The sequence below is a fragment of the Eumetopias jubatus genome, unplaced genomic scaffold, assembly GCF_037043125.1.
Source record: "Eumetopias jubatus isolate StellerSeaLion01/CBP00866 unplaced genomic scaffold, mEumJub1_p1.0 scaffold_13, whole genome shotgun sequence".
NCBI lineage: Eukaryota > Metazoa > Chordata > Mammalia > Carnivora > Otariidae > Eumetopias > Eumetopias jubatus.
Genome location: NW_028274819.1, coordinates 10,298,213 through 10,326,111, shown reverse-complemented (window position 1 = coordinate 10,326,111; position 27,899 = coordinate 10,298,213). Strand labels below are relative to the sequence as shown.

The 27,899-nt window shown below is 48.9% G+C and overlaps 2 protein-coding genes across 6 annotated transcripts; one reads left to right on the top strand and one right to left on the bottom strand.

Moving 5' to 3' along the window:
• Positions 1 to 876: 876 nt before the first annotated feature.
• On the bottom strand, positions 877 to 8,457 carry CYB561A3 (cytochrome b561 family member A3). 4 transcript variants are annotated; one of them, XM_028118005.2, is made up of 9 exons: positions 8,327 to 8,457; positions 6,737 to 6,829; positions 5,962 to 6,069; positions 5,499 to 5,556; positions 4,714 to 4,912; positions 3,856 to 4,064; positions 3,055 to 3,209; positions 2,166 to 2,322; positions 877 to 1,501 (listed from the first exon to the last, which is right to left on the bottom strand). In XM_028118005.2, exons 5-9 carry the CDS (start codon positions 4,895 to 4,897, stop codon positions 1,478 to 1,480), a joined length of 729 nt encoding a protein of 242 aa, XP_027973806.1. In that variant the 5' UTR covers positions 4,898 to 4,912; positions 5,499 to 5,556; positions 5,962 to 6,069; positions 6,737 to 6,829; positions 8,327 to 8,457; the 3' UTR covers positions 877 to 1,477. The 4 variants fall into 4 exon arrangements, with proteins under 4 accessions (XP_027973806.1, XP_027973808.1, XP_027973807.1 ...); XM_028118007.2 differs by having other exon boundaries at positions 6,752 to 6,829; XM_028118006.2 differs by lacking the exon at positions 8,327 to 8,457 and adding an exon at positions 8,179 to 8,288.
• Positions 8,458 to 8,570: 113 nt separating this feature from the next.
• TMEM138 (transmembrane protein 138) lies at positions 8,571 to 14,978 on the top strand. 2 transcript variants are annotated; one of them, XM_028118425.2, is made up of 6 exons: positions 8,571 to 8,838; positions 8,922 to 9,155; positions 11,046 to 11,311; positions 12,360 to 12,531; positions 13,682 to 13,757; positions 14,251 to 14,978. In XM_028118425.2, exons 3-6 carry the CDS (start codon positions 11,184 to 11,186, stop codon positions 14,361 to 14,363), a joined length of 489 nt encoding a protein of 162 aa, XP_027974226.1. In that variant the 5' UTR covers positions 8,571 to 8,838; positions 8,922 to 9,155; positions 11,046 to 11,183; the 3' UTR covers positions 14,364 to 14,978. The 2 variants fall into 2 exon arrangements, with proteins under 2 accessions (XP_027974226.1, XP_087873803.1); XM_088017677.1 differs by having other exon boundaries at positions 14,016 to 14,290.
• Positions 14,979 to 27,899: the final 12,921 nt, after the last annotated feature.

The following is a 27,899-nucleotide window of genomic DNA, read 5'->3' as shown; positions in this document are numbered from 1 at the left end:
TCAGAACTGTCCAGAGGCTTTAATAAGTTTTTAACCACGATGTCAGTACAGTAGAGAAGGATTTGATTCTTAAACACATGATAAATGGAAATCAAGCTTCAGGTTACAGGCCTCCCACATGGAAAGAGGGGGCGCTGGTCATGTTGACTGAGGTGTCTGGCAGTCATCCCAATGGCTTCAAATGCTCCATCCCCTCGGGAAGTCCAGTCACAGGCCTGCCAGTGGGCCAGCCACGTGAGGGTGGGGTGGACCGTTAGCCTCGTCTCCACCTGCCGGGGCAAGTGCACCCAAGCCCCCGGTGTCCTGCTGCTTGTCACTAAGGACGGCAGTATGGAGCCCGGGGCCTGGCAGGGCTCATTCGGAGAGGGTGGGAAAAGCCACAGTGCCATCACAGAAGAGAGGAGCAAGTACTCCAGCACCCCAACCCCAGCTTCTCCTCGGGAGGCAAGTAGCTGCTCACCCTCTAGTGGAACAGGAGACTGGATTTGGCCACCCAAGTCGCCCGAGTGGGAAATGAGGCAGCTTGACACTCAGCAGGGAGCGCCTTAGAAAGTGGCCGTGGCCCCAGGGATCTGCTGGGCATGATGCACCACAACTCTGGCTTGTTTCGCGGTGAGCTGGAGAGTGAAAATGAGCCGGGCTGGGGCTCTGCCAGCCTGCCCGGGGAAGGGCAGAGAAGCCCTGATCCGGGGAGGGGCAGCAAAGGAAGCCTGAGGCCCCCCTGGCGCTCAGCCCTCCTGGACAGCCGGGGGACAGGCTGTTGTTGAGGGAGCAGGCTGCCAGGGTTCGTCGGGTTGCCTGACTGTGACGGGTTTGCATGTCACGGGGCAAGGCCAGGATGTAGGCCAGGGCTGTAGCAGCGGAGGGGAGCCGCACAGTCCCAACGCAGGCGGGCATGAAACAGAACGGCAAAGGGCAGTCAGCCCCTCCACCGCTCTGCTGCCATTCTCCCCGCTCTCCTTCCGTCACCTCAAGATGTGTGTGCCCAGCCTCACGTGCAGCTGGGCTGGCTCGAGGTAACAGCGGATGATGCCCACCCCACGGTGGGGGTGGCCCAAAGGAAATGCAGGCCTTTAAGGGAAAGCTGCTGGACACCGCCGCGTCCCTCACTTTTCACATGCAGACTGCACTTGAGTCCCGGCTCATCCGCGCTGTCGAGAGTTTCTACCACATCCTTAGGGCTCTCGAGGGGAAGTCAGCTTGACTTCACACGCAGAGCGGGGGCAGCAGGAGCAGCTGTGGTGGGGCCAGGGGGGCCGTATGTAAATGAAGACCAAGAAGCTGAGGCCAGGAAGGAGCACGGAAGCTGAAGCCACCAAGCAAAGCGGGTGGGCAGCACACTGGCGGAGGGAGCAGGCCCCACATGGAGGCCAGAAGACGTCTGGGCCCGGAGCCCAGGGCAAGTGTTGCTGAAACCAGACAGGAGTCCCAGGCAGAGCAGAGCTACTGAGGGGAAGCACCTCCACCTGCTCCTGGCTCACTCCCCATCAGGCAACAGGGGCTGGAAAGACAGGCAGAGGCACGGCAGTTAACAGCCTCACATCAGAATAGCCCCTAACATGCAGGAGCCCCCCCGGGGCCTGAGCTGTTCAGATAGACCCCCAACCTGCAGAGCGGTCCCCATCCAAGCCACCACGGCTTTCAGGGATGACCCAGAGCCCCTCGGCCTGATAGATACCCCATCTCACCGCATCCTTCAGGCACTTTGAGTGGCCAAGAACAGGCAAAACCTACCCCAAGCACTCACCCCTTCGGCAAGCGCCCGTTAGATAAGCTCCCGCCCCTCGAGACTAGCCCCAAGGCTGGAAGAGTAGAAATTACAACACCCTTTCACCATGCCCAAGCCCTTCCTTGAGGGAGAGAAGGCCACACTTTCCCCTCATGAAACCACAGGAAGTTGGGGAGGGGCATAAAGACCAGTCCTCTCCCAAGAGACAGGCCCCCGGAGCCCCCTGAGCCTGAGCAGCTGCATTTGCCACAACGGCTGGGATGCGCTACTTTGATACCAGGGCTCCCCATCAGCCAACCTAACCCCACCTTCAAGCTACTTGGTTTCCCACCACGCTACTGAGTGTTCTTCCTGGCAAGGCCCGAGACTTTCCTGGGTGACCCTTCTCGAAACCTGGCCCTACCCCAGCCTGGAAGGGGAGACCAGGACCCCATACCTGTCCTTCAGTCAGGATCCCTGGCTCTGGGCGTTTCCAAGATGAAACCAGGAGGATGTAGAACACCAGGAGCCCAAAGAGCACCACCAGCATCCCAAGGCTGTTGGCAAAGACAGCCTCACTGGGCAGACTGGAATATAGCTGGGTGGCATTCTTCCTGAAGATGACAAAACAGGGTGGGCCCTTGAGAGACTTTCCACCTGTGTTTGCCCAACACCATTAGCAGATGGTGAGAAAAGCTTCCAAGGACCATCTATGACCTGGAACGTTAACATACTAAGTCCCTACCACCACGCAAATATCTACAGACTGCTTTCTACCTCTGAGGGAACTGAAGCTCAGAGAGGCAGGTGAGCTTGCCCAGCATCAGAAAACTAGTAACTAGTAAATGGCATAGCCAAGACTTAAACCCCAGTCTGACCTCCTACCTTATTTGCTTTCACTACCCACCCCCTGTCTTAAAAGAATGGGGGATGGTAGTGGTGAGGCATGCAGGCTGTAATCTTAACCCAAACCCCAGCTCTGCCGCTTACTGGCTGTGTGCCCTTAGGTAAGTTACTTAACCTCTCTGTGCCTCAGTTCCCTTCTTTGTAAATGGCAATGGCAATGACAACAGTATCTATGTTGTAAAATGATTAAAGGATTAAATTTAAGGTGCTTAGAAGAGTTTCTGACGCACAGTAGGTACTAAGTCAGTTTGATGGTAGATACACGTTTGCTGACCAATTTACCGATCTCAACCTAAAGACTCCAGGACCTTCCAGATCAGGAACAATCCCAACCCCAAAGGCTCCCCTCCCTTGGCTAAGTCCTATGATCACAGGGTACACCTTTTGAAGACCCTATGCGTTCCCCTCCATGTCAGAGTTGGGGGCCCCATCCCACTCACAGACTGAAGAAAAGCTTCTCATTGATGCCGGAAATGACAGATGCAACGGACAGGGAGAGGATGATGACGCCAAAGAAGAAGTGGATGGGTTTAAGGAGGCTGCGCAGCCACATGGACGCCCAGGGCAGCAGGAAGACGGCAAAGCCCAGGAACCACTGTGAACACAGGGAGGAAGAACCTGACGGCCCTGTGCTGGGCCCAGAGGTGCAGCGGGCCATCCCGCCCCACCACGACCTCCTACCCTGCAATGGTCCCTCACCCTTCTTTCCCAGCTCACACCTCCCACCAGGTGCCGCCCCTAGCTTCTGCACTGTGGTTGCCTTCTTCGCCAAACCAGAATGTTCCATGAAATGCTTAGCTACAAGCCCGGTCTCCCGAAAGCCCAGCCATCCTTGTACGTCTCTGCTTCCTTCCAGTCCTGGCCCATAAAACTCCTCACTTGTACGGGGCTGACCTCAGAATGCGGAAACCACTTGCAGAATTGCTTCTGGTTCAAAGAAAGGTGGGAATGGGGAAGGTGGCAAAGATGACCTAGCGTCAGCGTGGCGTGTGCTGTGATCGGGGCAGCTGAGCGTGCTCCAGGACGACAGAGGGGCAGCGTGACAAGTAAGAGAAGGAGCAGGTGAGTGTGGGAACCGGCAGTCTCCTCCGGCCATTTCAGCTGCTGACGCTATGGGGTGTGCCCTGCGGGGCCGTCTCCAGGCGGTGAGCAGAGGGGGTGTGCGGTGCGGGTGAAAGGGCAGCCCCAACCAGAGCCCCCAGCCGCCAGCCGGCAGCAGGAACCCGAGGGAGGGCACGCACCTGGCAGGCAAACAGGAAGACGGTGACGATGCCCAGCCAGCTGTGCAGGGAGTAGAGGTTGGCGACCTTGGAGTGGCGGTGGAACTGAAAGACGGCGACCAGCCCCAGCACGGTCAGGATGAAGGCCAGCAGGTGCAGGGCCGCGTGGCCAATCTTCCATGGCAGCTTGGGCCCTGCCCAGGACTGCGGCAGGCGGTACACCAGCGAGGCTGCAGAAGAGAACATCCCAGGGCCCGGCCTCTTCCCCTCGTGCTGCCCCACACTACTGCGATCGACGTTATCATCGTTCCCATTTTACAAGCGGGGAAATGAGGCTCCCCTGGGCCCCGAGGCCCAGCTCTGAATGCATGGGGCAAAGATGGGTCTGGCGGGAGTAAGCAGCTTCCTCGTGGAAGGACCTGACCAGGGCATGAAAGGCTTCAATCTCCTGCTCCCTAAAGCAGAAGTTGGCAAACTACAGCTCACGGGCCAAATCCAGCCTGCCACATGTTTCTGTAAGCAGTTTTGTTGGAACATAGCCACGAACATGTTTTGGGGTTATCTATGGCTACTCACAATACAGTAACAGAGATGAACAGTTGCAACTCAGGTCATATGGCCTGTAAAGCCTTTGCCATCTGGCCTTTTACAGACAAAGTCTGTCAATCCCTGCCCTAGAGAATCTGTAAAGCTACCCTCCTCAGACGCCCCCATTCTCACTACTTCTTCCTGCAAATGACACCTGGGCCCAGAGGCAGCCCGACCTACCCCACTCCCGGAGCCCCAAACCCAACAGTGACAAAGGCCAGCCCCGGGAAGGGAGAGCTCTGCCCCAGCCGGGTCTGGGTCATGGAATGTCTGCCATGACCTCGTACTCACCAGCACTGTAGAGTACCACTAAGCCAACAACCATGAGCACTGGGTGATAGTTGAACATGAGAATGGTGCCATCCCAGGCAAAGCCACCATGCCACAAATGCATCCAATAGATGGTGAGGATGATACACATCAAGCCCAGGAACCACAGTGAGTAGAAGGACAGGTAGAACCATCCCATGGCCATTCTGAGCAGGTGCTCCTGGAAGAAGCAGACGTCACACGTCCCTGCTGGCTCTGCGTGCTTGAGTGCACCTCACCTACCAGCTAAAGGAGTAACACCGAGCTCGCTCTTGCTGGAAGGGTGGACACTTTTCACTTTAGTTCTCCTGCCACCAGCCTGGGCACCGCCCCATGAGACCTGGAGTGCTGGGTAGGCCTGACCTCTGATTGTGGACAGTAAGGATGGCCCCACCCCAGTACCTGGCAGCACACAGTGCTGGGGCCGGCTCTGGAGAAGGGCCGGATGTCAAGTCTCTCGGCCCAAAGCCCTGGGATTAGCCTCCCTTCACAGAACCAAAAGGTAAAGAATCCACCCCACAAAAAGAAGGGACAGGAATCCAAATCCAGGCTAGATCACACAAATGCCTAGGCCCTCAGTTCTACCAGAAGGAGGCAAAATTATCATCTGCAAGGAGCCAACACACTGTTAGGCCAGCGGAGAGGAAGTCCTATGATCTCCCACTTCTACAGGTAAGTTCTTCGCCAGACGGTGAACTCTGCGAGGCTAATCCTCCCACTGAGGAAGTAAGATCGGGACTTCCCTCTGGGGTCCCCACACTCCACACCTTGAATTGGACAGCAGCCCTCAGATGTCTCTGGGCCTGAGACTTCTGCTTTCTCTTCCTGTGAGGAAAGTTCAGAAGAGAAAAGAGGAAGCAAGAACTCATGGTCTAGAAAGCAAGAGTTTATTTTGAGATTTCTCCATGTCCTTGATAAACTCAGAAACCCCAACTCTGATTTCAAGACAAATGTCTAGGGCCCTGAGCAGCTGCTCTTACAAACCAGGCAGCTGGGGTGCGGGCTGGCAGGCACACACACAAAGCCACGGGACCACGTCTGCGTTCAGGGGGCGTGTAGGCAGCACGGGCCTAACTCTCAAGGCTGTCACCCTGTCCCGCAGACTCACACCAAGGAGGGGACGCTGTGGCATCCTGCAGTTGAGATCCCTCAATCTGAACCAGCTAACAGAAAAGGAAGTCCCTGAAACAGCCAAGAACTCCCATGGCGATGAAACACTTGATTCCTCACCTTTAGACTTAGTGACAAGCTGACAGAGTGGTGGCCGAGGCTCCAATTCTTATGAAGTGGGGCACCTTGAGCAAATCACTTAGCATTTGGAGGACTCGGTCGTCTCACCTGAAAGAAAGTCATGGTAATAAGAATATACTGAAGAGCAGCTAGGAGCAGACACCCCACTAGAACCCATGAACATTATGATCCTATTTGCTCCCATGAGCAGTTATCATCCCCATCTTATAGACGAGGAAACCAAGGCTCGGGAAGATTAAATACCAGCATTAGGACCCAGTAAGTTTCAGGAAGTTTCAAAGCCTTGTCTGTTTGGCTTCAAGGCTCCTGTTTTTTCCTTGACCACAGGTTGTCGAAAGGGCAAGTAAGAAAATGTCCATAAGGACACTGTGAGAGCAAAGTATTCTCCTTTTCTTGGTGTTGTCACAGCAGTTCATCCTACCTACAAACTACAGCCTGAAGCTCGTGGCCTTCATGGCAGCCCAGGCCTGTCGGTGGCCCTGATACTAGGCTATGCCAACTCTTTCCACAGCAGGTGTCCACCTAACCAGAAACAGACACTGAACTCTCACAATGTGACCCGAGTTGGCAGTAGTCACTGAGAAAGGAAGATCCGAGGGGCTGGGGGAAAAACAAGCTTCCATAAGGCCAAGGGAAAATAATGCCACCATCTTCCTAGAAGTTTCATGACTCAACTACTAAGCTCAGAGATTTGCCACCCAGCCTCAGAGGTGTCCCCTTAGGCCCCGTAAGAGCAGAGAAAGTTTCAGGTCACCAGATGTTCAGTCACCTCCCGGTGAGGTCGGCATGAAGCATTTGGTCAGCAGGCTCCATCCACCAGACAATTATCTTTCATGACTTCCTTTTCCTTTGGAGAAGAAAAAACAAAAGTAAATATCATCCAAAAGGGCTGTGTCCACCCTTCTCGAAGAGGTCCTGGATTACTGCTCTGGGACAGACTTAGAGTTCACAATTGGGACACTTTTCTGACAACAGGCTATGATGTTATACTGCTCACAGTACGCAGATGACCCTACCTCTACGCGAAAGTGCAGAAGAAAAAAGAAGAATGCAGTAAAATTGCAACCCTAACACCGAGAATATTCTATCATTTATTCCAAGAAAGTAGGTTGTGCTATGATTTCAGGATGTGCTCACCATTGTTTGGTCTCTGATTCTGTCTGCACTTTGTAGAGCCCCATGCTAAGGCAGAAGTCAGCATGCCCTTCTATAAGGGCCTAATGGAAAATATTTTAGGCTTTGCAGGCCAAAGTCTCTCTCCCAACTCTGTCATCAACTCTTCTGATGTAGTGCAAAAGCAGTCATAAACAGTACCTTCACAAACGAACACAGCCATGTTCCCAGAAAACTTTATTTAGGGGCACTGAAACTTCAGGTTCAGGTCATTTGTACAAATCAGAAAATATTATCCTTTTCATTTGTGTTAATCTTTTAAAAATGCAAAAACCATGCAGGCGGTGTGTCTTACTCTATCGACCATGATCTAAGAAATGTACTCTCCAACCTAATACTCTCCTCAGTCCCTTGACAAAAAACGATTCTCCCTGGCTGCTGTAAAAGAGATCAGGCCTCGGTGTAAGAAATGGGTAAGCTTCCATTCAGCCCTTGATCTTAGGAAAAGGCTCTATTCCAAACTCTTACAATATTACTTTTATAATTTAGAACTACAAATAGATGAAGGAACAGAAAGTCAATTTGTTGCCCCCGCTTCCAGGATGAATGGTGGGGATTTTGGAAACCCTGAGAATCAGACTTCGCGTTCAAGTCCTACACTCTTCTCTTACAGATCAAAATCACTGGAACCCAAAGAAGGAAAGCGACTTGGCCACGATGAGTGGCAGAGCTGGTACAGGAACTCGGGTTCGCTTCCCTCAGCTCCAAGGACTCCTCACGTCCAAACGTGGCTTCTGTAAAGTCAGGGCTCAGGAGTGAGGGCCCCTAAGTTTCAGTCGGGACGTAGACAGGCAAGGCGCTCCTTGGCGCCACAGTGATTACAGACCCGCCCTTCCAGACGGCCCCGGTCTGACTCAGGTGTCCGGAGAACCGTTCCAGGAACCCGGAGCCCGATCCCCGACTCTTCTGCGGGGACGAAGGGCTGTTGGTCCTAGCTAACCTTCGGTGACAATTGGGGCGAGGGGCTCCGCCTGCTGACTGCGACTCCCGAAGCGCTTTCGTGCCTGTACAACCACACCACACCTGTAGAAGGAAGGGCGCGGACAACGGTGTCCATTTCCTACAGGAGAAAGCTGAGGCCGAGTGAAGGGTAGCGACAGCGCGGAGAGGTAGTAGCGGAGCCAGCGCTCGAACCCAGATCCCTGAACTCCCCATCCGAGCTCTTTCTCACCCCCGAACCACAGTGGGTCGCAGGGGTCTCCGAGACCCGCCTCTCGCCACCCGGCGCGGAAGCTACCAGGACTGCAGGCGGATGGAATCCCGGACTCTGCCGGAGGGGCGCGACCGTGCAGACCGCGCCGCAGCCCCAGGGCTCTGAACCGAGCCGCCTCCTTCTCTTATAGGCTCACAGCACTTCCGGGCGCGCGCGCGGCCCCCTGGGAAATGAAGTCAGAGGTTGCAGACTCCCACCTCCAGTTCCTTCGCGGGCGTGTCTTCCCCAGGGAGCGCCGCCAACAGTTCGGCCCGGTCCCTCACCCCCAGCTCGTGTGTGGGCGGACGCGAAGCCTCTCGCCGGGGACTGGCCCTCAGCAAGGCCGCGGGGCAGCGTCTGGGAAGGTCAGGAGCTGGACGCGGCGTCGCCGGGAGCAGGAGAGGAGCGGGCCCAGGAAAGCGGCGGCCAGATATGGCAGCCGGGCTGGCCACAGAGCGCGGAGCGAAAACCGAGGACCGGCGGATAACACGGTACAGACGGAGCCCGCGTCCGCCATCTACTGCCGGGATTTATTTTTTTTTTTTTTTAAAGATTTTATTTATTTATTTCACAGAGAGAGATAGCGAGAGCAGGAACACAAGCAGGGGGAGTGGGAGACGGAGAAGCAGGCTTCCCGCGGAGCAGGGAGCCCGACGCGGGGCTCGATCCCAGGACTCCGGGATCATGACCTGAGCCGAAGGCCGACGCTTAGGGCCTGAGCCACCCAGGCGCCCTACTTCCGGGATTTAAAACCGGTTTCCGGAAGCCAGGACGGCGTCCCCATGACAACCGACGTTGGGGCTTTGAGGTGAGAGTGCTTGAGGAGTGGGTGAGGTGACCAGAATCGGAATTTTTGTTTTTACTGTTTGGGGTGTTTTTTTGGTTTTTTTTGGGGGGGGGTTTGCCAAGGGAGCCGCATTTTGAGGTGGATTGGGAAGGATTGGGAGGAAAGCTGCTCTGGGGACAAAGGGAACGCGGCAGGGAGCGTGGACAGACCGAAGACGGCTCCGTTACCTCGCGAATCTCTGCCTCCTTAAAGCGGAGGCGATGGGCCTCCTTCCCGTAGAGTTGGCGGCGGGCGGTTCTCTGTCACGGATCCTCACGACAGCCCGCCGCGGTGGCCCGTGAAGTCGTGGTTTAGAGCGCGGGGCTTTGGTGTCATCCCCCCGCTGTGAAGCCTGGCTCTGCTCCCCTGCGACCTGGAGGCACGACTTGAACTCTGACCCTGGGTTCTTGCCTGTATAACGGGGGGGCTCCTTCTTTCCCACCTTGCAGAGTAGTTGCGAGGATTAAAGGAAATTGTCCTGGTCGCCAAGTGTATCACGGTGCTGGTAGTAGGTGATAGCTGTCCGCTCAGAGAAAGTGCCATCATGCAGCCACCAAGGTGGGACTTCTCCACCAGCTGAGGGGGATGCGGTTCCTTAACCTCTCAGAGCCTCTGTGTGGTATGGGGATTAAATTCATACTAACGGCTGCTTCTCAAAATGGGTGTAGGATTAAGTAACCTGACGAATATAAAAAGAGCTTGTAAATTGTAAAACATTTTGCAGACGTTCATTTAATCTCATCCTCTTACACCTCAGAGCATTTTGAAATTTGTTTATAGATTTGACCCAGCTGGAGGGGTCACAGGACACCTGGCAGAGCAATTTCTGGGCCTTGGATTATGTGAAAGTAAAGACCCAGCCCCCCTTACCTGGTGCCACTGTGTTGCCACCCCCTTAAACATAGAGTTTTGCAGGAGAGCACTATTTCCTCTGCCCTGCCTGCACCACTTCCCACTTCTGCACCAACATCTTTCCCACCTAGTACATATCAGCCTGTCTGTTAAATGAGAGGCAGCTTTGGGCATTGGTTAAAAGCACAGACTCTGGACCCAAGCTGCCTGAATCCCAATCCCAGCTCTGTCACTGCTGCTAGCAGTGTGACCTAGGACAAATTATTTTACCTCTCCGAGCCTCAGTTGTCCTATCTGTGTAATGGGTAGAGTAATAATAGTGTGTCTTCTACTTCATGGGGTTATTTTGAGAGTTACAGAATTTTAGTGCTTAGAATAGTCCCTGGCAGGGGTGCCTGGCTGGCTCAGTCCGTGGAACACGTGACTTGATATTGGGGATCAGTGTCATGAGTTTGAGCCCCATGTTGGATGTAGAGATTACTTAAAAAAAAAAAAAAAAAAAAGAATAGTCCCTAGCATACTGTAAGTGATTATATAAAGGTTTGCTGCTGCAATTAGTATTAGAACTAGTATTAACTGCATGACCCAGACAGTCACTCTTTGTAGTGCTCCTAGATTCCTTTGAACTCAAAAGTGGAAAGAGCTCTGCGTTGGGGCGCCTGGCTGGCTCAGTTGGAGGAGCATGTGACTCTTGGTCTCAGGGTCATGAGTTCGAGCCCCACGTTGGATGTAGAGACTACTTAAAATGAATAAATTAAAACTTAAAGAAAAAAGAAAGAGCTCTGCATTTAGAAGTTTCCAGGCATGCAGAAAGTTTGAGGGTAAAGGTCCCTAGGAATGACTAGTTGGGTTTTTTGGGAGGTGGTAGTGGTTTTGGTCTTTGATGTATCCCAAGCAGCTAGAATGGGACCTGGCATGTAGCAGGTCCTCAGTAAATATTTACTCTATTAATGAATTTCTAACCACCTCTCTCTCTCTCTCTCTCTCTCTCTCTCTCTTTTTTCCTTTTTGCCTCAACAGGCCCTTGTCTTAGAGCAAGGAAAACAGCTCTGATTTGAGGAACTAGTGCTTCTTCCTCAGTGCTGGGGAGAAAGCCAGGAGCTGTCTTCTGGGGAACTGTGGAGTGTGCCCCTGGGGACCCAATAAAGCAGAAGGAAGATGCTCCAGACCAGTAACTATAGCCTGGTGCTCTCCCTGCAGTTCCTGCTGCTGTCCTATGACCTCTTTGTCAATTCCTTCTCGGAGCTACTCCGGATGGCTCCTGTCATCCAGCTGGTGCTCTTCATGTGAGTTCAGTGGGTGGGACTGGACAGCTGAACCCGAGCGGTTTGAAAGCTCTGACAATTGTGATTTAGCATTTTAAAGTTATTAATAGAGAAATCTTAGGGAAAATAAAATTTCATGTATCTTGGGTACTCCACAGACATGTCACAGATCCTGTATTTATATGCTTCTAATAAGGGTCTGGGATCCAGGGAGCAGTCAGAGGGTTATTTTCTCAGTCTGTGAGTAGAAGTATTATCTTACATTGCTATGAAAGAGGATTACAGAACAGTGAGCTCAAAGGGCAGTCAAATCTGTTATGTATATGGGATGAAGCTGTTGGCATTTTTCTTCCACAATGATTGATAGACTCCACGAGGCAAGTTATTAACAGAAAATCAGTCTTTGACACTGTCTTCCTTCATTCAACGAGCGTTCATTGGCCTGCCAGACAGTGTTCTAGGTACAGTAGTAAAGCTGACAATTTCCTGCTCTCACAGGATTTCCACTCAAATGGAAAAAGACAATGAATACATTTTTTTAAAGATAATTTTGAATAGTAACAAATGTACAGTGGATGGAAAGCGGGTGGGGCGGAGAGGGGAGGGCTCCTTGAGGCAGTGGGGTTAAAGGAGGGTTTCAGAAGAGGAGACATTGGAACTGAGACTTGAATGGCCCTAAGACACCAGCCGTGCAAAGATCAAGGGAAAGGTGTTGCCATCTGTCTAGGCGGAAATGTCTGGCAGGCCCAGGTTATGTGACAGGCGGGGCTGGCTTTTTCTGGATATAGGGAAGAAAGCAGCTTCTCCTCCCAAGTGTCTAGAAGGTTAAGAGCACCAGAGCAGGAAAGCTTTGTCTGTGGGCTGCACCTCACTGATGGGGCCAGCAGGGAGTTCGAGACTCATGTCATTTGGGACCCAAAGCGCATGCCACTGTTGGGGGGGGGGGTGTGGTTTCAGGGGCCTAGAGCACAGGGAAGGCCAGACTTCATGGTGTCCCTTAGGACTTAGGGCCAGCTCTTGGGTCGTCCCACAGATCTCCATTTGGCTGTATTTTGTTTGATGTCTGCAGCATCCAGGATATCGCAATCCTCTTCAACATCATCATCATTTTCCTTATGTTCTTCAACACCTTCGTCTTCCAGGCTGGCTTGGTCAACCTCCTCTTCCACAAGTTCAAAGGGACCATCATCCTCACAGCTGTGTACTTCGCCCTCAGCATCTCCCTTCATGTCTGGGTCATGGTAAGAGCGGAGCTCTTGAGTTCCTGAATCCTTAAGGGGCTAGAAGTATCTTTTTTCTAGGAATCCAGCCTCAATTTTTTACATCTCACAGAAACCTTGACAGGAAACAGGTGTGTTTGTGGTGAATGAATGTGGTGCCGCCTGGGCTTGGGGAAGTTGCATAAGGCACTTCTGCCCAACCTTTTGTGTTAAAGAACTGCCTTATCCAAGAGTCAGGGGACACTTCTGGAATATTCTGTTCACCTTTGCCCCAAAACAGTCCTGGTAAAACAGGAAGGTGACTGTGTTTAATCATTAGCTGTTTGGGCAGGTGGGTGTTGGGACAAGGTATTCTTAGACATTGGTGTCCCGTGGGAAATGGCCAGGCCAAGAGTGTCACTTGCCCTTTAGTGCTTCATGCCCTCTGCTCTGTGCCCATCACACCAGAAGGACTCATCTCCAAGGTGCTGACACGGCCTCACAGCAGATCCCAGTTTTCATGGTTCAGATTCTCCTGCTTCACGAATTGTTCCATCTCTTTGGGTATTGCCGGTGTTTCTCATACTTATTTTGATGGAACGCATTAAAACCTCAGGGTTCTCTAGTCACTTCTCTACTAAAGCCACCTTCTTAGACTGAACCTTCTCTTAAGTCGCCCTTGTTACTCCAGAGAGAAGTAGAGCTCACGGGAAAGAAATAGCAGTGCCAGAGTCTCTAAGCGCTTCCTGAAGAGGATTGTCTCTGCTCTGGTTCTTGGGGCCAAAATAGGTCCTGGCTTTGTACTTTGTGATATAAAGCTGTTAATCTGATTAAACCCTGAGTGTACTAAGCCTTTATCTGACAGGAACTGAGCTTGAGATCTTCAAGGAAAGACAGTGACCACACTGAACTGAGATAATGTGTATCACTTCTCCTTGGAAAAGGCTATGGAATGAAAGGGAATAAATAGCTTAGTTCAAACTCTCTCCTCCAGGGTTAAAAGGGTATTTCCTTTGCACAGAAAAGGGAGTTTGAAGCTCCTTTGAAAAACACTCCTTGGGGTTGTGGGAAGAAAGGAGGCTGAGATTAGCCTGATTTGAAACCAAGCGGCATTTCTGCAGCTAACCAAGTTGGAGATTCTAGGGCCTCATCTGGTCACTAACCTTTCCCTGTCTACTCATGTCTCCTTCAGAACTTACGCTGGAAAAACTCCAACCGCTTTGTCTGGACAGATGGACTTCAAACGCTGTTTGTATTCCAGAGACTAGGTAAGGACCAGAGCAACCTCAGGCCTCCCTTCAGTGGCACCCATGGCTCAGGCAACTAAGGGCCGCGATCCTGGCTTTCACAGTCCATCACGGCCAGCATGGGACGAGTAAAACAGCCATGACAAGAGCAGGAGGGATGGTGGCCGGCTGCCCTTGCAAGGGAGGCACTGGGAAATCAGGGGGCAGGGCCCCTCCGCCTTGTTAGGTTGTGTTGTGTTTTTTTTTTTTTTTAAGATTTTTTATTTATTTATTTGACAGAGAGACACAGAGAGAGAAGGAGCACAAGCAGGGGGAGTGGGAGAGGGAGAAGCAGGCTTCCCACGAGCAGGGAACCCGATGCGGGGCTCGATCCCAGGACCCTGGGACCATGACCTGAGCTGAAGGCAGACGCTCAACGACTGAGCCCCCCAGGCGCCCCGTTAGGTTGTGTTCTTAGCCTGAAACGGATATTCAGGAGCATCACTGACGCTTCTTTCCTGCGTACTGCCCACAGCGGCGGTGTTTTACTGCTACTTCTACAAGCGGACAGCTGTGAGACTGGGCGATCCTCGCTTCTACCAGGACTCGTTATGGCTGCGCAGCGAGTTCACCCAAGTCCAAAGGTGACCGCTTCTTGTCACACTGATGGATGGATGCCTTTCCTTCCTGACAGAGGCTATGTTTGTGGCTCTGTGGGGTGGGCGTTGGCCCTATGCACAGGAAGCACCTTGACTTTACTAGGACAGTCTCCGGCCACTTGTGTTCAGCCATCAAGAAGGAAGATCTTCCGTCTTGCAAATCAAAGTGTTTCCCAATACAGGCTTCAGTACATAACCCTCCCCGGCCTCCACCTCGGTTCTGCCCCTTTTCCTTTCCTGCTCTCTGCCCCTCTTTTCACACAGTGCTGTGAGGCTTGATCCTTGGGAGGCTGTCACTTAGCCTGGTACAGGAGGGGCTCCTGGCACCTGCTTTCTTTGCAGCAAACATAATTAATGGATGCAAAGAGTGACATTTCTGAGCTCCTGACTGATCACACTGTAGACATTTAGATTTTATACCTAAGGTGGCTTTTTTTACATTTTATAAATAGGAAATAAATTGAATTCTTTTTCCGTACATGGTAGAGTCTGTGTAGCTAGATCTCTTCCCAGATAAGAAGAATGTCAAGTCCTGGCCTTAGCATTTACTTGACCCAGTGGGCAGCTTGAACCACAGAACAAATAAAGATATTTATTGAGTGCCGTTATGAGTATAAGCTATTTTTGTAGAAATTCAAGGTGCGATCTGATTCCCCACCCCAACCCTTGGAGTTCCAGACTTCTGTGCTTTTTTTTTTTTTTCGGGTTTTATTTATTTATTTTAGCTGAGAGAGAGAAAGAGAGAGAACGTGTGTGCATGTATGCATGTGCACCTGGGGTCAGGGGGGCGGGGGAGGAGTAGAGGGAGGACAAGCAAACTCCGCGCTGAGCAGGGAGCCCAACATGGGCCTTGATCTCATGACCCTGAGATCGTGACCTGAGCCGAAGCCAAGAGTTGGACGCTTAACCAACTGAGCCACCCATACGCCCCTGGACTTCTGTGCTTTATTCAGCACAGATCCCTTAACTGCCCTCAGAAGAATAAAAATGTTCCTTAGCCTGTTTTGGCAAAAGAAATTTTTTAAAATTCATATGCCCATGGTATCAGCTTTCTTTTGCTAGAATAATGTGTAACAGACTACCACCAAACTTCAGTGGCAGGTACCAATAAATAGTTACACGGCTCTTGAGCCTTGGGGTTCAGCTGATTGGGCGGGTTCAGGTGATTTCTGCTGGGCTTGCTCATGTGTCTGTGGTCATCTGTGGGTCAGCCAGGCAGCTGTGATGATCTTGGGATTTGGGGCTTTTGGCTAACCTAGGCTGGTCTCAGCTGGACTGACTGGGCTGTCCTGGTTCTCATGAGTCATCGTCCAGAGGACTAGCCTGGGTCTGTTCACATGACAGTGGTCGAGGAGCAGAAGAATGAGCTCCATTGTGCAATCTTAACTTCAAGCCTTTGCTTGTATTGTGTTCTCTTGGACTCCCATTGGTCAAAGCAAGTCATATGACTGAGCCCAGAGCCCAGGTGGGAAAGCACTGCAAAGTGTCCTGGTAAAAGGCACAGATAGAGGGAGGGCCATTAATTCAGTCTAACCACGTCAGAAGGTTGCTCTGTAAAACTCATCATTCAGAGGCATTTTAGCACAGGGGTGGGCAAACTTTTCCTGTGAAGCTCCAGATAATAAATATTTTAGATTTTGAGGGCCATATGGTCTTTGTTGCAACCATAAGCATACCTTGCTTTATTGCGCTTCACAGATACCGTGTTTCTTACAGATAGAAGGTTTGTGGCAAACTCATGTTAAGCGAGGATGTTGGCACCACTTTTTTCAACAGCCTTTGCTCGCTTCATGTCTGTGTGTCACATTTTGGTAATTCCCGCAACATTTCAGACTTTCTCATTTTGATTATATGTGTTATGGTGCTCTGTGATCAGCGATCCTTGATGTTGCTATTGTAATTATTGGGGGCACAATGAAGCGCACCCATGTTGGTTAGCAAGTTTAGGCCATAGATGTTCAGCATGTTGTGATTCCACCGACTGGCTGTTCCCCGTCTCTCTCCCTCTCCTCTGGCCTCCCTATTCCCTGAGACACAACAGTATTGAACTTAGGCCAGTTAATAACCCTACCATGGTCTCTGAATGTTCAAGTGAAAGGAAGAGTTGCATGTCTCTCACTTAAAATCCAAAGCTGGAATGACTAAGCTTACTGAGGAACACATGTCAAAAGCCAAGATGGGCTAAAAGCTAGGCCTCTTGGGCCAAACAGTCAAGTTGTGAATGCAAAGGAAAAAAATTAGAAGCGCTGCTCTGGCATTCACACAAACAAAGCATAGCAGCCTTGTTGCTGATATGGAGAAAGTTTGAATAGAAGATCAAACCAGCCTCAACGTTCCTATAAGCCCAAGCCTAACCCATAGCCAGGCCCAAACTCTTCAGTTCTGTGAAGGCTGAGAGGGGTGAGCAAGCTGCCCAAGAAAAGTCCAAAACTAGTGGAGGCTGGTTCATGAGGTTTAAGGAAAGAAGCCATCTCCATAACATACAAGTGCACAGTGCAGCAGCTGCAGCAAAAAGATTATGACTGGGGACACTTGGGGGGCTCAGTTGGTTGAGTGACTGCCTTCAGCTCGGGCCATGATCCCGGGGTCCTGGGATCAAGCCCCACATTGGGCTCCTTGCTCAGTGGGGAGCCTGCTTCTCCCTCTGCCTGCCACTGCCCCTGCTTATGCTCTCTCTCTCTTTCTCTCTGACAAATAAATAAAATTAAAAAAAAAAAAAGTTACAACTCACTGAAAGCTCAGATGATGGTTAGCATTTTTTAGCAATTTTTTATTTTTAATTTTATTTTTTTAAGGATTTATTTTTTTAGAGAGAAAGGAGGGGGAATGGGTAGAGGGAGAGGGAGGGAGAGAATCTCAAGTCAACTCGCCGCTGAGTGTGGAGCCTGACACAACACAGGACCGGATCCCACCCATCAGATCATGACCTGAGCCGAAACCAAGAGTCAGGCACTCGGCCAACTGAGCCACCCAGGCACCCCAGCAATTATTTTTAATTAGGTATGAATATAAGTATATATGTAGGGTTTTTTTTAGACATAAAGCTAGTGAACTCTTAGTGGACTATAGTATGGTGTAAACACGACTTTTATGTACACTAGGAAACCAGAAAATTCATTTGACTTGCTTTATTGTGGTATTTCTTTACTGTGGTATTCTGGAACCAAACCTGCCGTATCTCAGGCGTGCCCGTAGTCCACTTCAGCATCATAGTGTGAAAGCGGCCAGAGATGATACGTCAACAAATGGACGCAGCTGTGTTCTAATAAAACTATTTAAGGACACAAATTTGAATTTCATATCATATTCATGTGTCACAAAATATTTTTCTTTAGACTTTTTTTTTTTAAGATTTCATTTATTTATTTGAGAGAGAGAGAATGAGAGCACGAGAGGGAAGAGGGTCAGAGGGAGAAGCAGACTCCCTGCTGAGCAGGGAGCCTGATGCAGGACTCTATCCGGCGACTCCAGGATCATGACTTGAGCCAAAGGCAGTCGCTTAACCAACTGAGCCACCCAGGCGCCCTAGACTTTTTTCAACTATGTAAAAATGTAAAGCTATTCTTAGCTAAAGAGCTGTGCAAAACAGGCTAGATTTGCCCCAGGCCATAGTATACTGAGCCCTGATTTAGAGGGCTAGAATACAGTCCTGGAGAAAGAGAGACTATATAGTTAATCAGCTGTGCTGTCAAGATTTTAACAGTTATTAAAAAAGAAAAGGTACAGTGTTAAACCGTGTAAGGCCCCATATCCTATAATTGGAACAAGTGATCTAAAAAGACCTAACAAAGCAACCACCATCTATACTTACTATACCCTCATCTATAAAAAAGCCCAATTTTGAACTTTTCACAAAAGCTTGTATAGGAATATTATATTCCCCTTTGCTCACAACAATGCAGTTTTTTGTGCCCCAGAACGAATCTGGCCTAGATTGTTCTCTATAGTGTTTGCAGCTAGTGAGTACAACCAAATGCCTGTTTCCTTAAAATATTTGTGGCACTTTGGGGCCCTGTGAGTTCTGGGATGTGTGTGTGTGTGTGTGTGTTTACTTTCTTTAATAGCTAATATATTCATGTGATACAAAATTCAAGTTATTAAAGTTTTATGTGATTAGTTTTCTTCCTGCTGTATCTCAGCCACTGAGTTCCTTCTCTGTCCCCTCCCTGACAATCTACATTTACCTGTATACTACTTACAGATAATATAACATTTCAGAAACACTTTTACCGAAAACAGACATACAGTTTGCCATAATCCTCTCCCAGTCATTTATGTCAAACCTTTGACAATATGTGTATATATTTTAAATGCAGCTGTGATTATGGGGAATATGCCATAAGACAGTTTGCTTTCCCCCCACTTAGCAGTAGGAATGTGTATTTATTTACTTATTTTTCTTTTTAAAGATTTTATTTATTTGACAGAGAGACACAGCGAGAGAGGGAACACAAGCAGGGGGGAGTGGGAGAGGGAGAAGCAGGCTTCCCGCTGAGCAGGGAGCCCGATGCAGGGCTCGATCCCAGGACCTAGGGATCATGACCTGAGCCCGAGGCAGATGCTTAACGACTGAGGCACTCAGGTGCCCCAAGGAATGTGTATTTAAGATGAGATGTTAAATTAACTCCCTGGGGACAGTCAGCAAAAAGAAAAGCATTTCACAAATGCTTAGAGACTTTTAGTAGGATAGAATTGCTCCTGGCTGACCAGTGCTCCAGTTAGTAAGTAGAAAAAACAGATAAAATGCAAAAATCATCTTCCTAAAGGGCCTCAGAGAATTACTGAAGGAAAGACAATCGGGGGACCTAAAATTCTAAAGTAGGGAGATTCATAGAGAAGTGAGCTGACAGTCTGCAGCAGATTTTTCCCTGGGGGCATTTGCTGATTCTGGGTTTGAGCAAGAAGCTAAGAATCCAGGCGTTCCCCAGGTGGAGGGTTAGAGCCAGGAAACAAGCTGAGCCAGGTTGTCTGACGACACTGGAGAAACAAAACTGAAGGCTGGAGGAGGCTTAAACACAAAACAATTACCTCCTCAAGATACTTACCAAATCTTAGGGCCAGAGGTTATCAAAAGCTAAACCTCAAAGCTCTGAAGAGCAGAACAGAATTTTTGGCAGATTTTTGGTGCTGATAATTAGAATTCAGGACCCGCCAGCCGGAGGGAACCGGTGAACAGATAAAAAGCCCAGGACTCCTTACTAGGAACAAGATGAAACAGGTAGACTGACGCTTATCAAAATTGCAGTGCAGCCTCAAACCATCTAGTTCTTGAGCAAGTTAAGGTGATCAGTCCCCTTCTATCTGCCCTTCAGAGACAAGAGTGGAAGAAAAATCATCTAGAGACACTATATTTTTTATACACAATTTCTGGATCTAGTAATAATTACTGGCAAGTCAAGAGATAGGCCCGTACTATTTAAAACCAGAGTAGAAGTAAAAAAATAGAAACAGGTGACCCAAATATTGAAGAAAGTAGACAAGGAGTTTAAACTATGGTTGATATGCTCATGAAACAGAGGAAACATGGAGAACGTAGATAAAATATTTAAACTATACGTAGGGATTTCTAATAATGGCTGAGATCCTATGGGAATGACCCCTCCACAGATAACTGTAAAGTCTGGACATAATATGAAAAACAGCTCCTTGAAGATACTGGAGAAGGAAGGGAAAGTTTGATGGGCAGTCCACACTCTAAAGAGGAGAATTGTGCAGAGAAATTTCCCTATTTTTGCTGCTTGTAACTTGGCAGTAGGCAAAGTGGCATGTACGTTTGCTGTTGGAAAATCCCAGTACCAGAGTACTGAGCGAGGGCAACTGAAGGCGTGGGAGAGAAAGATGAGAATCTCGGAAGGGAAGGAGCCAGAGAGGTGGGAATCCCCAGATTCTGTCTGCCCACATCTCTGCCCAAGCCCTGCGCCACGTATGTGCAATGCAGACTCATGGCATCTCAGCTAAAGACAGAAGATCTAGACTGAGATTGGAGCCCTCCACCCAGTAAGGGTGCCCTCAGGTGTGTCTCCAGCCAGGCTGATTACCTGATGCAACCAAAGGAACATTAGTCTTTGCAGACAAGGAACAGAAACCAGAGTCTCCACACTTTCACATTCAAAACTGACATGGTGGGGCGCCTGGGTGGCTCAGTTGGTTGAGCGTCTGCCTTGGGCTCAGTTCATGATCCCAGGGTCCTGGGATCCAGCCCCACCAGCAGGGAGCCCGCTTCTCCCTCTCCCTCTGCCTGCCGCTCCCCCTGCTTGTGCTCTCTCTTTCTCAAATAAATCTTAAAAAAAAAAACAAAAAAAAAAACCACTGAGGGGCATCTGGGTGGCTCAGTCGGTTAAGTGTCTGCCTTCAGCTTGGGTCATGATCTCAGGGTCCTGGGATCAAGTCCCGCATCGGGCTCCCTGCTCAGCGGGGAGTCTGCCTCTCCCTCTCCCTCCGTGTGTTCATGCTCTCTCTCTCTCTCTCGCGCGCTCACTCTCTCAAATAAATAAAATATTTTAAATAAAAAAATAAAAATAATTTAAAAAAAAAAACTGACATGGACATTGAGATGAACCAGATATGGGAACCAGACAAGGATATTAAAGTGGCAATGAAAATACATTCTCAGCAAAATGATAGGTGACCTCAGCACAGAAGCAGATAATTTTTGAAAAACAGAAATTCTGGAAATAAAAATGACAGCAACTGGGAATTTTTTAATTAAATGGATGGATTTAACAGCAAAAGTGGAGATAACCATGAGTCAGCGAACTAGAAGACAGATTAGTAGAAATTACCTGAGCTGAAAAACAAAGGGGAAAAAAGGATGAAAAAAAAAAAAAACTTCCACAGACTAGTTATATCATATCAGACAGTCTGACGTATTGTAATTGGAGTCCTAGGAGGCAAAGAGAAGGCACAGAGCAGAAAAAATATTTGGGGAAGAAATGGCCAAAAGTTTCCTTAATTTGATGAAAGAGAGATTTGTAGATTTAAGATACCGCACAAACCCACCTTGAGAAACACAGAAAGGCCACTGCTAGGACATCCTAGTCAAATCATTGAAAGCTAAAGGCAAAAAGCAAATCTTGAAAACATCAAGAGAAAACAACACACCACACAGAGAGGGACAACAATTGAAAGCTAGCTTCTCACTAGAAACTGGAAGCCGGGAGAGAACATAACATTTCTAAGATGCTAAAAGAAAAAAAAAAAAGGTCATCAGAATTCAGCATTCACCAAAAATATACTTCCAAGAATGAAGTTGAAATAAAGACACTTTCAGATTAAAGGAATGAGCTGCCAACAATCCTGCATTACAAGAAATGCTACAGGAATTCTTTGGCCTGAAGGAAACAGTAACAGACAGATGGAAACTCAGATTCTCAGAAAGGAATGGAGCACATCAGAAATAGTGCCCAGTTAAATAGACTTTTTGTCTTTTTTCCTATTAATTTCTTTATAACATATATGAGTGTAGAATGCAATTTTTTCCCAAGCACACAGAATATTGACCAGTATATACCATAAAACAATTGGGCCATAAAACAATTCTCAATAAATTTAAAAGTGTAAAGAGTATGTTCTTTTTTAAAAAAAAAAAAAATTTATTTATTTGACAGACACAGCGAGAGAGGGAACACAAGCAGGGGCAGTGGGAGAGGAAGAAGCGGGCTTCCCGAGGAGCAGGGAGCCTGATGTGGGGCTTGATTCGGGGCTCGATCCCATGACCCTGGGATCATGACCTGAGCCGAAGGCAGACACTTAAAGACTGAGCCACCCAGGTGCCCCTAAACAGTAGTTCTTTGACAATAATGGGATTGAGCTAGAAATCAGTAACAAGATAGCTAGGTGGTTCAGTCTAGGTCCAATCAGGAGACAGAAACCATACAGTAATTCAAACATGACAAGTTTACTATAAATTAAATTATAAAGTTATGGCAAAAGAGTAACTATGAAGATGTAAAGAGAATTCTAAAAAGGTACCTGAGGGCTGAGGGAGAGTACCCAAGAAAGGACAAACTTGGCAGGGTCCCACCCTAAGACTGGGGTTTAGACCTCACTGCAGCCCACTGGGCAGTAGACGAGTTCATGGGTTTGCCCAGGCCAGAGCTGCTTCCCGGCTGCCAGGCAAGACACAGCCCTCCAGGACACAGGTGAGCCGAGGCTGGTGAGCAGGTGCACAGGGAGCGTAAGGGCACAGCCTGCAGGCACTAGGCCCAGAGTCCACAGTATCCACATTGGGAAGATCCCAGGAAACAACCTTCCAGGCCACAGGTGAGCCAAGACTGTTGGGAAGGTGACCAAAGGTGTGCGCACGAGGCCTGGAGTGCATGACCGCCACACAAAGCATGGAGGGCCATGCGAATCAGCCCTCCTGGGAGAAGAGCCGAGGTTGGTGAGCAGATGTACAGAGGGAGTCGGGGCACTGCTGTGGGCATGTGGTGTCCATGCCTGGGGGGCTCTGGGACAAATGGTCCAGGGCATAGGTAAAAAAAAGGCTGAGGGTGCAGGTGCAGAGAGTCAGGGAGTTGCCACAGGTGCAAGGCCTGGAGCAAGCAGCATCCCTCACAGGGCCACCACAAAGTAGTCAGCGGGGCTGGACCTGGCCTGCAAGGTTGCTGTGGGAGTGCCTGCTCCTGGTGTGGAGCTGGAGCAGAGCACTGTCCCCCGCATGGTCCCTGACGTCCCCATGCACAGGCATTGCTGATAGACCATGGCACCGGAGCAAGGAAAAGCAAACCAGAGCTCCCTGCAGCAGAGAAAACAAGTCCTTTCCTTCCTCCAGTGTCCTTCTAGTGCCCTCTACTGACAAAGCTAACATCAGGCTCACTGTAAGGAAGAAATGCTGAGACCAGTCCATTATCAAAGAACAGGTACTAAAGGGTGAATCTGGAGCCAAGAGGCAAAATATAGATAACAGAATCCATCTTCTTGGCTACTCAGAATCCATATGTGCCCTTCTATATATATTTGGACTTCCCAATCAGTTATATTCCTACCAATAAGATTTATCTATCCTTAAAAGTGATATTCTCACCCTTCTCCCAGATGAGAAGACACAGTCCTAATACTGTATCCAGAGCTGGCTCTAGTAAATACTCCACAATTTTAGTCATGGTTCCATGAAATATTCTACTACCTAAAGATTAAATTATAAAGTTGACCTCCCACAATTTGTACATAAAACAAAAAGGGGAGTAAATAGGAGAAAATTGTCAGTATACACAAATATACATACAAGAATCAAAGAAACACATGCAAAGCTACTATAGTCCTCGTTTTTGTAACTGGTCATTTTTGTAAGTGGTCACAAGGACATAGTTGATATCCATGGCTTCCTTTTTCAACTACCCATTCCATATTTCCCTTGTCCTCAGCTGAGATTCTGGGGCTCTGGGCTCTTTACCTGGTACAGTAACCCAAACCCTCATTCTAAAAGATCTTAGTCCTTAATTGCCCTGCTTTGGGGGAAGCACGGATGTACTGAGAGGTGCTCCCAGGGAATCCTCTGGGTTCTAGACATAGTCTTCCTCAACTCCATTGTGTAGCAGCAGTGGAATTTTCCCTTGAGAATCAGCATCAATTATGTCAGCCATCGACTGGACCCCCTCCCTTTGCCCAGTGGTTTAGTGGCATAAGGAGCCCAACATGGCCAGGTGGCAGTCTCTTCTTCCAATTCCATGGTACCATTTTTGTGTCCCTTTGTGGAACATTCCTCACTTGAGAACTAAAATCTCCAAATCAGCAGGCTCCAATTTTTCAGGGTAAGAGGCAAAAATTCTGTGAGTGGGTAAGGTGTAATAGGACGAGTCATTCCTACTCTCACCCCTTGGTTCCTGGACCCATGTTATGCTGGCCAGGGGGATGACAGCACCGTAGGATGGTCTCCCATTCAAAGAAGTACTTCATTCTGTAAAGCAACCCTCATTTTTTCATAGTGTTGTCTCCCACCTGGTGCTAGAATCCAGTCTTCAGTAAGCTGTTCCACTTTTCAAGGAAGCCCCCTGGTTTCAGGAGATGAAATATGTGTGGGAAGACCTGTTAATTCCGTGGGCATAAGCCCATTGCCAGAGTTCCTGTGCTGTGAAGTGAGTAGCATGATCAGATGCAATGTTGTACGGAGTTAATGGTGAACGTGGTGTCTCTGTTGGGAGGGCCCCAGGAAACGACACCTCAGGGTGTGGGTGAGCCAAGGCTGGTGGGCGGGGATGCAGAAGAGTCGGGGCACTACTGCAGGGTGAGATCTGGAGCCTCTGGTATCCGTATGAGGAAAGCTCTGGGAAACAGCCCCTGGGGTGCTGCAAGCTGAGGCTGGTGGGCAGGATACAGAGGGATCCTGATGCACTGCAGGTGTGAGGCTGTGGCAAGGTGAGCACCAAACCTGGGCTGAAGCTAAAAGATTGCTGTGGGACCCACCACTCTTGGCACACAGCTGGGGCAGAGCACCACTGGATGTCCCCCCAGTACACATCTCTGACAGACTGCAGCAAGAGCAGACGCACACTGGAACCACGAAAACCCCTTTTCTCCTGCAGTGTCCTTCTAGCATCCTCTTATCACCGAGCTCATTGTAAGGGAGAAATGCTTCAAGTCCAGTCCGCTATCACAGAATAAGTGCTGAAAGGTGAATCTGGAGCTGAGGGGCACTATACTGATAACTGCCACACGGGGAAACCACTAAATATTTAGCAATTAAATAATACACTTGGTAAAGAATGCATGTGTCAAAGAAGAAATCATAAGGAAATTAATACTTTGAACTGAGTAATAATGAAAATAAAACATTAAAATGCCTATGATGTAGCTTTTTACTAGGAAAAAAATATTTAAAATCAATGGTCTTGGGGCACCTGGGTGGCTCAGTAAGTTAAGCCTCTGCCTTCGGCTCAGGTCATGATCCCGGGGTTCTGGGATCGGGTCCCGCATCGGGCTCCCTGCTCGGCGGGGAGTCTGCTTCTCCCTCTGCCGCCGCTCCCCCTGCTTGTGCTCCCTCTCTCTCTCTCTCTCAAATAAATAAATGCAATCTTTGAAAAAATATTAAAAAACCAAAATCAATGGTCTAAATTTTTACCTTCAACTAGAAAAAAAGAGCAAAGTAGAATAAAACCAAGACCAGAACTAAAGAGAACATGGACAAAATAATAGAGAAATATATAAAACCAAAGTCAATTCTTTAAAAAGTTGATAAATCTTTAGCTAGACTGATCAAGAAAAAAAGACACTATTACCAACATTACAAATGAAAAAGGGAATGTTCCTATAGATCGTATGCATATTAAAAGGATTGTAGGGTTATTTATAGACAATTTTACATCCCCATGACTTATTTTAGAACTGGAAGTTTGTACTTCTTGATCCCCGTTACCCATTTTGCCCACCACCCACCCTCCCACCCTCCCACCCTCCCCTCTGGCAACCATCAAATTATTCTCTATCTAGGAGTTTTGTTTGTTCATTTGTTTTTTGTTTTGTTTTAGATTCCACATATAAGTGGAATCATATGGTAATTTGTCTTTCTCTGACTTGAATTTCATTCAGCATAATATGCTCAAGGTCTATCCATGTTGTTGCAAATGGCAAGATCTCATTTTTTTAATGGCTGAGTAGTATTCCATTGAATATATATGCAGCACATCTTTCTTCAGTCATCCATTGATGGACACTTAGTTTATTTCCGTATCTTAGCTATTATTGTGAATAATGTTGCAGTGAACACAGCAATGCATGTACCTTTTCTTTTTCTTTATTTTTATTTTTTAAAGATTTTATTTATTTATTTGAAAGAGAGAATGAGATAGAGAGAGAGCATGAGAGGGGAGAGGGTCAGAGGGAGAAGCAGACTCCCTCCCGAGCAGGGAGCCCGATGCGGGACCCGATCCCGGCACTCCAGGATCATGACCTGAGCCAAAGGCGGTTGCTTAACCAACTGAGCCACCCAGGCGCCCGCATGTATCTTTTCTTTTTAAAAGATTTTATTTTTGAGAGAGAGAGAGAGCGCGCGCGAGTGCGCAAATGAGCGGGACGGTGGGCGGAGGGTTGCAGAGGGAGAAGCAGACGTCCTGCTGAGCAGGGAACCCAATGTGGCACTCGATTCCAGGACCCTGAGATCATGACCTGAGCCAAAGGCAGATGCTTAACCCACTAAGTCACCCAGGAGCCCCACATCAATCTTTTCAAATTAGGGTTTTGTTTTCTTTTGATGAATACCCAGTAATGGAGTTACTGGGTCATGTGGTATTTCTGTTTTTAATTTTTTGAGGAACCTCCATGTTTTCTAGAGTGGCTGCATTAAGATACATTCCCACCAGCAGTGCACAAGGGTTTCCCTTTCTCCACATCCTTGCCAACATTTGTTATTTCTCATCCTTTTGATAATAGCCATTCTGACAGGTGTGAGGTGATATCTCATTGTGGTTTTGGTGTGCATTTCCCTGATGATGAGTGATGTTGAGCATCTTTTCATGCGTCTGTTGGCCATCTGTAGGTCTTCTTTGGAAAAATGTCTGTTCATGTCATCTGCCCATTTTTTAATCGGATTGTTGTTTTGTTTTGTTATTGAGCTGTGTCAGTTCTTTATATATTTTGGATATTAACCCCTTACTGTATATATGTCTACACTGTAATTGCTCCTTCTCCCCAGGGGCCCTGGCTTATTAGCTCCTTGCTTACAAAGGTGCTAAGCCATTACCCTGGGCTCCTCAGATGTGGCATATCTACTGTGCGCACCGCTCTCTGGGCTCATTGTCACTCAGAGGACTTGGGTGCAGGGGAACCATGCTGACATTCCCGCTGCTTGGGGTGCTAGGAGCAATTCAGTCTTACCTCCCCATCTGAGCTCCCCGCGCTAAAGAAAACCTTCAGCTTGCAGTAAGTTCTGCCAAGGGGAGGCATAAGGGGAGAGAGGAAGGCAGAGGAGAGAGGAAGGAAACAAGCCTGGCGATGTACCCACCGCGCCTGGTGGGAGGGCTTCTCCATACCTCTCTCCAGGTGCATGGAATTGCTTCTGCTCCTTCCCTTTTATGCCTAGAAGAAAAAAGATTCCCGCCCCACCTCCAAGCCAACTAGCGAGGGGTACAGCACAGTCCTTGAGGGTTAGTCACTCTATTCAAATTACCTGTTTCCTGCCCTGCGGTTTAAGAGGCAGTCAGCCTGGGCCCACTGCAAACTCCTTTTCTTTCCACTCCCCTGCGGAAAGTGCTTACTCCAAGTGGTATTCAGGCTTCAAAACCCAGTTCACAGGCCATCCCTGGGAAACTTCTTTCCATTCCCACCCAGGAGTACTTTGGCCTCTCAACTCCCCTGCACGCTCTGGGTCACCTGGTGATCACGTTTCATCTTTGTGTCTTCACTGTGCTTCTAGGACGGAGCCTCCGGTTCTGACTCACTTTGGTGTCCGCTAACTACCTGGTACCTGCTAACCCCCACCCGGCATTTGCAGAGCACGGTCGCGCAAACCGTTTCTCATTTTAAGACCGTTGTTAGAAAAGAGAAGCGTGGGGCTAGGGCCTATTTACTAATCCTGTGGTCACGCTGCCAC

Bases quoted from the DNA above. Each gene is read 5' to 3' on its own strand.
- TMEM138 (XM_028118425.2), top strand. From the start codon at position 11,184: ATGCTCCAGACCAGTAACTATAGCCTGGTGCTCTCCCTGCAGTTCCTG. The intron at 11,312-12,359 runs GTGAGTTCAGTG...TGATGTCTGCAG, and splicing joins ATCCAGCTGGTGCTCTTCAT to CATCCAGGATATCGCAATCC. The intron at 12,532-13,681 runs GTAAGAGCGGAG...TGTCTCCTTCAG, and splicing joins CCCTTCATGTCTGGGTCATG to AACTTACGCTGGAAAAACTC.
- CYB561A3 (XM_028118005.2), bottom strand. From the start codon at position 4,897: ATGGCCATGGGATGGTTCTACCTGTCCTTCTACTCACTGTGGTTCCTG. The intron at 4,065-4,713 runs GTGAGTACGAGG...TCTCTTCTGCAG, and splicing joins AGTGGTACTCTACAGTGCTG to CCTCGCTGGTGTACCGCCTG. The intron at 1,502-2,165 runs GTATGGGGTCCT...CTGTCTTTCCAG, and splicing joins GGATCCTGACTGAAGGACAG to CCCCTGTTGCCTGATGGGGA.